The following is a 12,957-nucleotide window of genomic DNA, read 5'->3' on the forward strand; positions in this document are numbered from 1 at the left end:
CACCGAATGTTTGGACATGCCTGTCGTACCAGAACTCAAGAGTCTGGGGCATGAGGATCAGAAGTTCAAGGTCATTTTTGGCTATCACGGGAATTTGAAGCCAGTTTAGGTTGTACAAAAAGCTGTGTCATAGAGCAAAGGAGGGCCCTGGGCTCTGGGTCAGAAGAAGGTGTTTTGGGAATGACAAACCCAGCACACAGAGTAGAGAAAAGGAAATAAAGTATGGCAGCTAGCCAGGTGTGGGGGCACACGCCCTTAATCCCATTTGGGAGGTAGAGGCAGGCTGGTCTCTAGGAATTTGAGGCCAGCCTGGTCTACAAAGTATGTCCAAGGCAGTCAAGGCTACACAGAGAAACCCTGTCTCAAAAAACTAAAAGAAAAAATAAAGAAAGAAAGAAAAGAATGAGAGCTGAGCCACGCATGGTCACATATGCCTTTGATGCCAGCATCTGGGAGGCAGAGGCAGGCTGATTTCTGTGAGTTTGAGGCCAGGTCTACATAGAAAGTTTCAGGACACCCAAAGCTGTATGAAACAGAATTGAATTTGAGACAGGATGGTTGCTCACTCTTATCCCAACAGGAAGCAGAAATGCTACTGCCAGTTCTGGACAAACAAAAACATCAAAATGAGAGGACCTGAGTAACTCCTTTTTGAGACTGGGCCCAAAGCCAGGCCAAGGTTCTTGCCACCCTCCCCCTTTCCTGCTTGCTGAGTTTCTGGAGAGCACAGGAAAAGGGGCAACCAATCAGCAACTGACAAATACATCCCTCCATGGGCACTGGCCAATCCCCATGGATTGCAACAGTTTGAAATTCCCGTAAAAGCCTTTAAAAGAGTGTTCCCGTTTATTTCCGGGTTGCCATTTTGTATGAATGGTTGTCCCCTGAATGATGGTTGTTTCTGTTAATAAATGTTCTTTGCTTTTTCATACTATTTGAGCCTAGGGTCCTCCCTCAGTGATTCTTGGACCCTGACAAAAAACAATTACTCAAGCGTGGCTACCCTTTTCATGTTAGTGCTCCAGAGACCCAGAGACGGAAGAAGGCTAACAGTCTCTTGTGTTTGGGGCCAGCCTGCTCTGCACAGTGACTTCAGGCCAGTGACTTCCAGGCCAGCTGCTTTTTGAGTAGGGACTGGACATGCACCCAGAGCTAGCCTCTATCACACTGAACCATGCTGGCTTCCAACAAGTGGTCCTCCCTCTTTAACATCTTAGTGGATCACCAAGCCTGGCCCCAAAACAAGGCACGAAACATCTGCATCACACTGCAGAGATACTTGTGTGCCACCTTAGGCTGCATGTCGTGTCACCTTAAGCTGCATGTCATTTGCTGATTCAGTGCTGTCTGCAAGGACTGACAAAATCTCCAAGAGTTTAGGTAGTGTTCTGACATTCTCCATTGCCTTCTCTGCCATTTATTTGTTTGCTTTTTAGCTTGATTTTGTGTTTACAGTTCTGATTTAAGACAGGCTACCAAGTCTCCTAAGCTATCATGTGACTGAAGGTGACCTTGAACTTCAGGATCCTGCTGCCTTTCCCTCCCCAATACAGGAATTCCAGGTATGTGCCACCAGGACTCCACACAATGTGGCTTCCAGTGCTGACCAGATTCCTGAATTCCTGTCCAGCTCATCTTCTAGGGGTCCTGGGTAGTCTGGGAACTGATTACATGATGGGTCATCCAGAGGTGGCAGGAATTAGAGAAGGGGTGAAAACAGGAGCTCACTCATGTCCCACCCCCCTCCACCCCACCCCCATGCTCATTGACTGGGAATCACTGATACTTGTATGAGAATTTGGGAGGGTAAGGACCTGACTGGACTCTATGAGATCATGCTTCACAAATAATGATTATTTTATTTTATTTTTGTTTTTTGGGACAGGGTTTCTCTGTGTATAGAGCCCTGGCTGTCCTGGAACTCTAGACCAGGCTGGCCTTGAACTCACAGAGAGATGTGCCTGCCTCTGCCTACCAAGTGCTGGGAATAAAGGTGTGTGCCACCATACCCACCTGTTGTTTTTTTGTGTTGTTTTTGTTTTCCCCACAAGGTTTCTCTGTGCAGCCTTGGCTGTCCAGGACTCACTTTGTAGTCCAAGGCTGGCCTTGAACTCACAAAGATCTGCCTTCCGCTGCTAGAATTACAGGTGTGAGCCCTTAGGCCCAGCTCTAATTATTTTATTGAGCAACAATTAGCTGAGGGAGGTGCTCAGTGTTTCAGATCCCGGACCGTCATCAGCCCAAGCTGGACCCAGAAGAGATGAAACAGACGTGGAGGACAAGATCCCCTCTGATGGGAATGGCCTCAGAGCCGGGTTCCTACTTGAGTCTCGTGAAGGTATGGCACGTAGTGAGAGCCTGGCATGAAGACCTGGTTAGTGTTCTTGTCTCTCTACGGGTGAGTTAGGCCAAAGAGGCCTAAGAGCATACCTGACTTCCTGTGAGATCCACCGGACTGAGAACGCGCTGGGTTGTAGAAATTGGCTTTCATATGGAATATAAAACTACTTGGGCAGTGTTACACTGTGTCACATAACAGAGTACATGCCCCTCTGTGGTATTTGGGCTCTGAGGGCTTTTGTGCAGTCAATAATGTGTAACACTTCCTAGCGAAAATTCTTGGCAAGGGGATTGTCTGAGGCTCTGCTATGCTAGTAGTGTCTTATGCTCAGACATAAATTTTTTAATTATGTGTCTTAATACAGGGGCAGATGGGTGTGGCACTTGTGTGCAAGCTACAAGTGCCCAAGGAGGCCAGAAGCTTCAGACACCCTGAAGCTAGAGACACAGATATTTGTGGAACACCTGACCTGGCTTCTGGAAACTAAACTCAGGTCCCCACTCTATAGGCCTCTCTCCTTTTGAGTATTTGTTTCTTTGTGCATGTAGTCCAGTACCTGTGGGGGTCATAAGTGTCCATTCCCTTGGAACTGGAGTCACAGAGGGTTGTGAGGCACACATGGTTACCAGTTCCCCCAAAAGAACAAGTGATTTTGAACTTCTCAACTGTCTCCCCAGCCCTTTTTGGTTCCGCTTTTAACTTTTGTTCAGAATGTAATAGGTGGCCCTGAAACTATACATACAAGTGACACTATATAGATGGGGCAGGATATATTCAGGAATATTTATATATGTATGTAGATATATGCATGAAATACCAATCAATGAAAATTCCATTATCTGCTTGTGGAGGTCAGAGGTCTACACTGGGAACCAGCCTTCCCCCTTCCATTATTATTCCAGTATTGTCAAGCTTGGCCTCAAGTACCCTTTGCTCATTGAACAATCTTGGCTACACACATTTTTGTTTATTACAATTTATTCACTACATACCCCAGCTACAGTCTCCTTCCTATGTCCTTTCCCTAGTCCCCTTACAGGGGAAGACCTCCTCCCCTTCTGACCCTAGCCTGTATTTTCTTTAAGCTTTGCAATAAAGAAAAACACAAAAGGGTTGACAAAACAGTTTTTATCACTACCTGATTTTACAGATACAAGAGAACACAACTGGACATCTACCATGCAGATGCTAGTGACTGTTAGACTATGTGCAGGCTGCCAGTAGATGCCATAGATAGGAGATCCAGTTCTCAGGACTTGACCATGACTTAAAATGTAGGAGAAAGCCAGGGAAGAGCCATTGCTGACATAGGTGCATTTAGAAATATACAACTCTCTGACTCTACAAGACATGTAACGTCACTGTCCAGTTGTGCTTCTCATCAATTTCAGATCCTGAAGCCTGACCCCACTGCAGACCACTTTGTTTTCATCACACTGAAAAATGTCCAAAACTATGTTGTCTGCATCCTCTGGATGAGATCTGTCTCTAGACATTTCCTTCTTAGTCCTCAAAATCATCTTCCTGTATTTCCTGAGCGCAATCACAAGGTTTGGTCTTGTCTTCGTAGAGGTAACGCATATCACAGTCATAGCAGTTATAGGAACCAAAGCAGATTGACCGGGGCTGTCTCACAAGGATGACTGTGTTCATGAGTTCAGCACAATAGTGGGAGAATCTCTCTTCTATGACATAACCATGCACATCATAGACCTCTGCAGGCGCAGGGTACAGTTCCATGGTCAGCTGGCTCAGGCTGGCAGCAGAGTGCAGAAGCTTCCTCAGGACATCCATGGAGATGTCATTGTCATAGAAATTGATGCTCGTGAGCTGGGAGCATTGCCTCAGGGCAGGCAAAAGGAGTTCGAGCTGTTTGTCGTTCATCTTACAATATTCTAAATCCAGGATTCGCAGAGTGTCTGCAATATTCTCTAAGAAAAATTTTAGAGGTGTGACATCCAACTCAAGTAAAGGGGTGCTTTTTAGTGACAGCTGTTTAAGCTGGCAGTGGTTCCAACCCTGGGCAAATGACTCCAAGTCTGGCTGCAAGAGCTGGCAACAAGTGATGGAGAGGGACTCTAAGGGGGACTTCAGGCACCTAGGGAGAGATCAAGGTTAGTTTGGCACGTAGTGATGGTGCTGACCTAGAGGTAGGGGAGATCACATGATTAGGGTCAGAGTGACCATGGATGTCATTGAACTCCCAGGGCAGCAGCCTACTGGGGGGGTCTGCTTGCTGAAACCATGCCAGTCTCCCTGCGGGTGTCACCTTCATGATAGGCCTGACAGCTACCTTTCCTATTCTTTAGTGACAAGCAGAGACCCAGAGTTGTCCATTAGGCTAAGAGGGCCCACAGGAAGAAGAAGGGATCCACATGACTGTATCTGGATGCCTTCTAAAGAATCACTGACTCTGTCACAGCCTCTTTACTCTTTACCCCAGCTTCTCTCTCCTGATGGTCCACTTAGCCCATTCCTGGTATCAGAAGACCCTTGTACAGTTTAGAAATTAGGGCATGACAAGGGTGTGTTCTTTCAGATCTAATCTAAACACAGAGCTCATCTGGGAAACTGCTGGTCTGAGCTCCTCCCCTCCCCCAACCCCATGCAGCGCGCTCTTCTCTTTCCTGTTCCTTCACAGCAGATCAGACAGGATTTCAGTGGAGGAAAACTGCACCCCCCCCACTAGCTCTAACACACAGAGCTAGCCTTCTCTATACAAGCTACCCCACTCGGCTTTGTGAGTGGTCATGTGAGTCCTTGACTCAGTTAAAACTGTACAGGATTGTGCTTATACATCCATTCTAAGATGTGCGGTGGCCTGCAGGTATCAGGCGCCCACTGCTCTCTTATGGAAAGAAGAGAGGTTTGCTCCGGTACCAGAAACCGGTCTCCCTCTGTCCTTACCTGAACAGCTGTTCCATGCGGCCTTTGAGAAAATAGACATCATGCATAGAGAGATGCTGGAGATGGTTGAGTTTGGAGAACACTGAGATGATCTTGGTGACATGCTTCTCCTCCTTGTGTGTGGGGTTACTTTTTCCGAAGATTCGTAACAGCTGGAGTGTGCAAAGATTGCTCATCTTGCTGATGCAAGGTGCAAAACTGGCCAGTGCAGGCAGGGCCGACACTGTATTCAGTTTCACCTCCTTGATGAACTCTGGCTGTAAAAACTGTAAGACCTTCAGGGCCCTGTAGACTTCTGATGTCCCTATCTCCATCTTTACACAGCACAACTTCAGGAAACCCTTTCTCTCCTCTGCCCACTTCAACAACTGTGTCTGGTATACATTGGGAGAACTCATAAAGGCAAGGTCAATGACCACCTTCAAACACCTCACGGTGCTCCTAGGCTGCCCCTTCACTACTTGCTTCTCAAGCACTGTTTTCATCCAGCTGTCTCTACCCTCTCTTTCCGTGTCGCGGGAGTCACACTGCACATTCCTCATGTCAAGCACTTGAAGCTTCTGCTTCCTGTGGATAAAACAGGAGAAGTGTCAGAGGGCAGTTGAGACCCAACACTTTTTTTTCCCTCATCTGGATTGCAGTTGTTTCCTGTTCCTCTCTATCCTCTACACACTCATGGTTTTCAGTGCTGGGTCTCCATACAACCTCGAGCTTGCCAAGCAAGGGCTCTTTGCTTGAGCTGCATCTGAAGACCAGTCCTGTTTCCCTCCATTTAGTTGCTCTGGACTTATTTCTATTACTTGCTGGAGATATTTACACACAAGGTCATTCTCCTGTAGCTACATCTAGACCAAGCTGTACCTCATACTTAATTTGCTACAATGACTCAACAGCTATCTAGGCCTCTACAACCCTCATGAGATACCAGCCGAAGCCTCTGATCCACTGTTGACCCCACTCTAAGGCCAGGTGTCTCCCTATGCTGCCCTATGTGCCATTTGGCACCATAGGATTATTGCTTACCTAGGGCGAAACCTTCGTTTCAGCCACGTGTCTGCTCCATCGAGCACAGCCTGGTAGGTCTCCAAGTTGGGGTTCCTCATCAGTGACCCAACAGGAAGGCAAGGGTAGGGCCAGTCTGCCACCAAGCTCTTAATCATCTTTGTTTTTCTTTGAGTGTCGGCCTCCTTGAACAGTGGGGGGAAGAACTCCATGGGCAGGTCCTGCAGAGCAGAGATGGCCAAGGCCTCATCCCTCAGCAGGCTCTGTATAGCCAGCTGCGAGAGTGTGAGTGGGGCCTGCCAGCTCATCCTGATGGACCTTTAGGGAGATGAACCTGGGGAAGAGTTTAGGAAATAATGTATTTTCGGGGTCTTCATTATGATGCTTTCATTCTCTCACAGTAAGCATCAGTCACCACTGTGGCCATGATGGAGACTCCAGTTTTCCCTTTCCCAATCACTATTTGGTGATCTCAAAGACAAACTCCCTACACCGGCAGAGTGGAGCCTCTCAAAATCATTCATGTTCACCTTTGTCCCATCCAGTTCTAACCTTTGCTACTGTCAATCTGATATCCCCTTTGAAGAAAGGCTCTAGGAAGAAGAAATCTGAGCCCCATTCTTTACGGCAAGGATACTAGCCACCTTTTAGAGACAATGAAATGTTATTATTGTACCCACAGATCCCACAGACTGCCTCTGCCTCTTGAATGCTGGGATTAAAGGAGGGCTCACCACCATGCCTGAGTACAGAGTGTACTGGGTGTCTAGAGGGGATCATGTTTTTCAGGTCAATCTGATCAGACCATACTGCTAAGCCCATTGTCTTTATTCAAACATTTGCCTTTTAAATATTGAATAGATGCCAGGCCTCTTGGCAAGAGTCTAAATTTTCAGCACTTTATTTTTGGTTTTTTTGTTTTTCGGGAGACAGGGTTTCTCTGTTAGCCTTGGCTGTCCTGGACTCCCTTTGTAGACCAAGCTGGCCTCAAACTCAAGGCGATCCACCTTTCCTCTGCCTTCCAGGATACTAGCATCACAGATGTGCACCACCTCACCTGGCTACTTTTCAGCTCTTTAGAGGAAGAGGCAGGAAGATTCCATGCATTCTAGAAATTACGTTGTGTTTCAGGCCAGCCCAGCTTGGGAACTTTCAAAAACAAGCAAGAATGATATGGACTGATGGGTCCCTTTGTTTTAGACTGAGACTGTTTAGCACTGGGCTTTGATCCAAGTCCTGGTCTGTGCTGGACAAATGCTCTGCCACTGACTTGCATTCATCTCAATCATTTCCTTTCCTTTTTTATATGTAGAGAAGGTCACTCCATGTACCAGGTTATCCTGCAACAGGGGGTTGGATTCCCTAACATGCTCAGCGCTAGGACACCCCCCCCCCAGCATATATCAACAAGCCTGGCTTCTTTAGGTCAGGCTGAGTAGTGAACTGATCAAACTGACCAGGCTGAAATTCTATCTGAATCCCCAGAATCACTGTGGAACCCTCTGAGCAAAACCATCCCATCCCCAGGCTTGGTTTCCAGATACTGTTAAAAATAATTTCAAGCTGGGTGTGGTGGCACTCCACTTTAATGCTTTAATCCCGGCACCGGGGAGGCAGGGGCAGAAGGATCTCTGTAAGTTGAAGCCAGGCTGGTCCACAAAACAAGTCCAGGACAGCCAAGACTACACAGAGAAATCCTGTCTCAAAAGGCCGGGGAAAAAAAAAAATTCAAGCAGGGCCTGGTGGTGCACGCCTTTAATCCCAGCTCTTGGGAGACAGAGGCAGACAGAGCTCTGGGAGTTCAAGGTCAGCCTAGTCTACAAAGTGAGTCTAGGACAGGCAGGGCTCTTTTTTTACAGAGAAACTGCATCTTGAAAAAAATTTCAACTACTTGGGTGGTGGCAGGCAGAGGCGGGTGAACTGTGAGTTTGAAGCCAGCCTTGTCTACTTAACAAGGGACAGCCAAGGCTAACCTGTATCTAAAACAAAACAAAACAACCCCCACAAAAAACAAAAAAAAAAACTTAACTAAACCAAGACTAACGAAAATTCCAATTTACTTTTTGGAGAAGTTGTATTTCAAGTTTTAAAAAATGCTATTTATTTTGTGTGTATGGGTATTGGGACTGCATGTATGTGTGTATAGTATTTTCTTTCATGCAGTACCCAGGGGGTCAGAAGAGAGCTTTAGATGCTTTAAAGATGTCTATGACCTGTGATGTGGGTCCTGGGAAAGGAACCCGGCAATGCTGGAAGAGCAGCCAGTATGGTATCTCATATGCTGAGCCATCTCTGTAGCCCCGCGGGTCTCAGCATGGAGCCGAGTTCCTTAGAGTGTCTGCTTAAAATGCAAGAGCTCTTGCCTTTCCTCCCCACCACTATATTAACCTGGAACACACCTAAAATCTAATGATGAGGAGTTGTAATTGAGGAGATCATACAGTCAAGCAAACCTGGTACCTACTGACGTGGAGGCCAGCGTGAGCTGCATGAGATAATGTCTCAGAACATAGAACTTTTAGAGGCAGATATGAAGAAACAGACCTGTGAGCTACAAGACTTCTCTTCGGAGGCGCAAAGAGGAAGACTGAGAGTTCAAAGCCAGCCTAAGTTATAGAAAATTCATGACCCAAAGAGATTCCTGTCCCAAATAAAAATCTAAAAAATTTCAAATGAATCCATTTTACTCCATGGTTATAATAATCAGGAATTGGAGGCAGGAAGATGGTTCAAGGTCATCCTGTGACACACATGACCTCTAGGCAATGTATCTTATAGTCCTACAGTTTCAAAGCACAGGAATTTTAAAATACATTTAGGATTTTAATCTCTACACTCGGAAGAGACCAGTGAGTTCCTGCCTCTACATGGACTATTCCAAGAAGCTAAGAGACAAGTTTCAATATGCACCAGGCAAAGTTTAATTCAGACACAAGAGTACTGTCCGTTAGGAATCCCAGCTGTTGGGAGGCTGAGGCAGAGATCTACCAGGAATAAAAGGTTCCAGGTTTACTGAGTGAGACCTTGGCTCAAAAATCACCCAACCGCAAGACAATCATTTGATATGACAACATGGTGGACCATGCAGGTCATCCCAGCACTCAGGAGGCTGAGGGAGGAGGATCGTGGTTCCCAACCCAGTGCAGCTACCTGGCCAGGTCAAAGAGTCTGTGAAGCCCCGTAAAGCCCTGTCTTAACACACATAATTAAACTAGAGAAACATAGAGGATATTGAGTGGAAAACAGACATGGATTTGGAAGCGAGCCCAATGCCAATGAGAAGAGACTGACTCCAGGATTGCTGTGCTATCTTCTGTTGAAAAAAAGGTCTCTTAACCAATTGGAGAACCCTGAAAGAGGTAAAGGACTTACCTGACCAGGACACTGGTGAGAAGCAACAGAGCTCTGGGCGTCTGCTCTGGGCGTCTGCTCTGGGCGTCTGCTCTGGCTCCAATGACTCCAAGCTCCAAAAGCTCCAAGGCTTTTACAAACCTTTCTCCTCTCACCCTTCAGCAGCTGCACCGCCAACAAATACTGCCATCTGATTGGATGAGTTTACTCCACCCATTTAATCTTATATAGAGCTTCTTTCTCAATAGTCATTGAAGCAAAGATCCCTGGGAGAAGGAGGAAACAAACTAACAAAATCCTGACTGTGGAATGTAGGAAGTCCTTTAACAACACTGTTTGTTTTTGTTTATTTGTTTGTTTGTTTGTTTTTCGAGACAGGGTTTCAATGTGTAACAGCTGTGACTGTCCTGAACCCACTTTGTAGAATGGGCTGGACTCAAACACAGAGATCTGCCTGCCTCTGGCTAACAGGTTTAATAGGATTAAAGGCGTGTACCACCACACCTTGCTCGTTTATTTTTAAAATTCATTCAATTATTTGCTTACTTATACACTTGGCTTGTAATTTCCTTTTGTGAGTTTCTTGCTTGGTTGATAATCTTGAACTCTCAGCAATCCTTCTGCCTCATCCTTCCTTCTGAAAGAACTACTAGTTTTGAAACAACACAGCTGGTTGAATTATATTCATTCATGACCTACCTCATTCTGAGAATGCGTCGGCTCAGGGTTTAATCTGTGCCTGATAATAGACCAAAAATAAATAAAATAAAATAAATAAATGAAACAAAATGTAGTATGAATGTGTTCTGAAGTTCATGGCTGAGCTGGTTGGTCTGTCTGTCATCAGCTGTGGCAGCTCAGAAGGCTGAGGTGGGAGGATGGTAGAAGGGTCATTCCAAAGTCATCTTCAGATAAGCAGTGATCTTGAGGCCAGCCTGTGCTAAAGGGCAGCATTTCTCTAATCTTTTGTCCAAACAAAACAAAGCAAGATGAGGGAGAAGCTTCCCTTGGTTCCCCAGAAGATAAGGCTCTTAGAGAAAGGATCAGGCAGCACACTAGCCTGAGGAAATTGTGACTGGGTGGTGAGCTGGGTGTGGTGCCCATACCTACACTCCCGGCACTCTGGAGGCAGGAGCTGGAAAATCCCTATGTCTGTGAGGCCAGAGAGCTCCACGTATGGAACTCTAGACCAGCCGAGGCTTCACAATGAGACTGTCTCAAAATTCAGAACGAGCCTGGAGGTGGTGGCTCACGCCTTTAAGCACTTGGGAGGCAGAGGCAGAGTGATTGCCGAGTTCGAGGCCAGCCTGGTCTATAGAGTGCATTTCAGGACAGCCAAGGCTACGCAGAGAAACCCTACTGGAAAAACAAAATAACAACAAAAAATCAAAAGACATCTTTTTCTCTTAACAAAGATGCTGTGCAGATAGTGAAAGGGCACAATTGGCATTAAGCCTACTAGGTTCAGTTACAGGAACCCGTGTGTTTGAAATTGAGGAAGTCTCCCCTGGATGTCCTCAACATGTATCCCCCATGACTCTTCCATAGACAGACAGACAGACAGATAGATAGATAAATAGGTAGATAGATGCAAAGAAAATATGGAAGCTGAGTAGGTTGTGGCATAAGTTTATGTCTCGGAATTGAGGCAGAAGGAGGAGGGCCATAAGACTGAGTCTAGCCTAAACTACAGAATGAAACTTCATCTTGCCTAACCAACTAACAACAGTGGTAGCTGGGACCCAGGACAGAGGTTATCCTCCCATCCAGTTAGGAACTCCATGATGCTGGCCATGTAGAGATCCTCGCCCCCCCAAATCCCTCATGCACACATACACTACCACTAATAAGGAGAAAATAGGTTAAAAATGAAAGACAGCCCAAAAGTCCTGTGCTAAATGCCTTTGTGGCCACGTGCTGACTTCCAAGCCTGCACACTCAGCAGAAGTCAAACTAAGAAACGTGGTGACTCCCAGGCTAGGGACACCTGAGGCACAATCCCATTCCAATGGACACTTGATATATCATTTGACATTTGGTGTAACTAAGTCACTTCAACACTGCTGACAGAGCCCAGCAGAGGGCACTAGGGAGTGCTGTGACAGCCTTTAAAAAAAAATATGTCTAATTATTTAAAACACGGGGCTACTTAGCTGAGTCCCAGCAGATATGTCTGAAAACCTCTGTAGCACCTAAGGCTCTGAAGCATTGCAGAGGGTGGCATGGAAAGGTTGTGAGAGCCAGAGGACCAGGAATTTAACTGGGAGAGTGGGTCTCCTAGGAATGCCGGCAGTTACACTTTTTTTTTTTAATATGATCTGCTTGCATGTTCACCAGCACGCCAAAAGGGAGCACCGTGTGTCACTATAAATGGTTGGGAGCCACCATGTAGTTGCCGGGAACTGAACTCAGGACCTTTGGAAGAGCAGACAGTGCTCTTAACCTCTGAGCTGTCTCTCCAGCCCCCAAGCAGTTACACTCTTTATAGTTTCACAAAAGCTTCACATGAGATGACCAAGAACCATACACATGCCGAAGCATCCTGAGGGCAAACCAGAGGCCTCTACTCTACACCAAGAACTAAGAGATACCGGAGTGGAGAAAGCACCTTTTCTAGGCAAGAGTACACCATTTGGTTATTCAGTACAAAATGGTCAGCCCTGAAGACACACAAGAGTAAAAAAACAGAGCATGAATACTTCAGAACAAATACCTATGCACACATGCAGGGTAACAGCAATTAAAAAGGAGGCCATGAATGTGAAATAGAGCAAGGAGGGGCATTTGGGAGGTTTGGTTGGACAAAATTTTCCACAGAAGGCGAGCACTGCTTTTGTTATCTAGCATCATGGTTTGTTAAAGTACTATATTTATGACATACATATTATTATTATTATATATTATTATATTGTATTATATTATTATATTATAATTATCATATTAATTATACAATAAAATGCTACACAAATCCTTAATTTTTATTTTTTAATACTTATTTTAACTATATGTGTGTGTTCACCTGTATGTATGTCTGTGCAACACGTGTGTGTGTGTGTGCAGAGCCAGAAGAGCCCAGAACACAGTGCCAGATACCCCTGGGAGTGAACAGAGTTACAGATGGTTGTGAGCCCCTATGTGGCTGATGCTACTAAATCTGGGTCTTCGGCAAGAACAGCACTTGTGCTCTTAATTATCAGTCTCTCCAGGGCTCTGTTTCTCCTGATTCAAGCCTGTGTCTGGTGTTTCATAGGCTGATGTCAAACTCACTGTGTTGCCAAGGAGGACCTTGAACTTCTGAGCCTTCTGCCTTTTGGGTCCAGAATGCTTTCAGGGATTTCAGCTGGGGCCACCATACC

General features: G+C 45.9%; 1 protein-coding gene across 1 annotated transcript; it reads right to left on the reverse strand.

The window, feature by feature from the left end:
• Positions 1–3,844: 3,844 nt before the first annotated feature.
• LOC110556472 (preferentially expressed antigen in melanoma-like protein 7) lies at positions 3,845–6,558 on the reverse strand. Its single transcript, XM_021650245.1, has 3 exons — positions 6,272–6,558; positions 5,249–5,815; positions 3,845–4,439 (listed from the first exon to the last, which is right to left on the reverse strand). The coding sequence occupies exons 1-3, from the start codon at positions 6,556–6,558 to the stop codon at positions 3,845–3,847; spliced, it is 1,449 nt and encodes a 482-aa protein (XP_021505920.1).
• Between the last annotated feature and the right edge of the window lie 6,399 nt (positions 6,559–12,957).

Source organism: Meriones unguiculatus, chromosome 3 (assembly GCF_030254825.1).
Source record: "Meriones unguiculatus strain TT.TT164.6M chromosome 3, Bangor_MerUng_6.1, whole genome shotgun sequence".
Lineage (NCBI taxonomy): Eukaryota > Metazoa > Chordata > Mammalia > Rodentia > Muridae > Meriones > Meriones unguiculatus.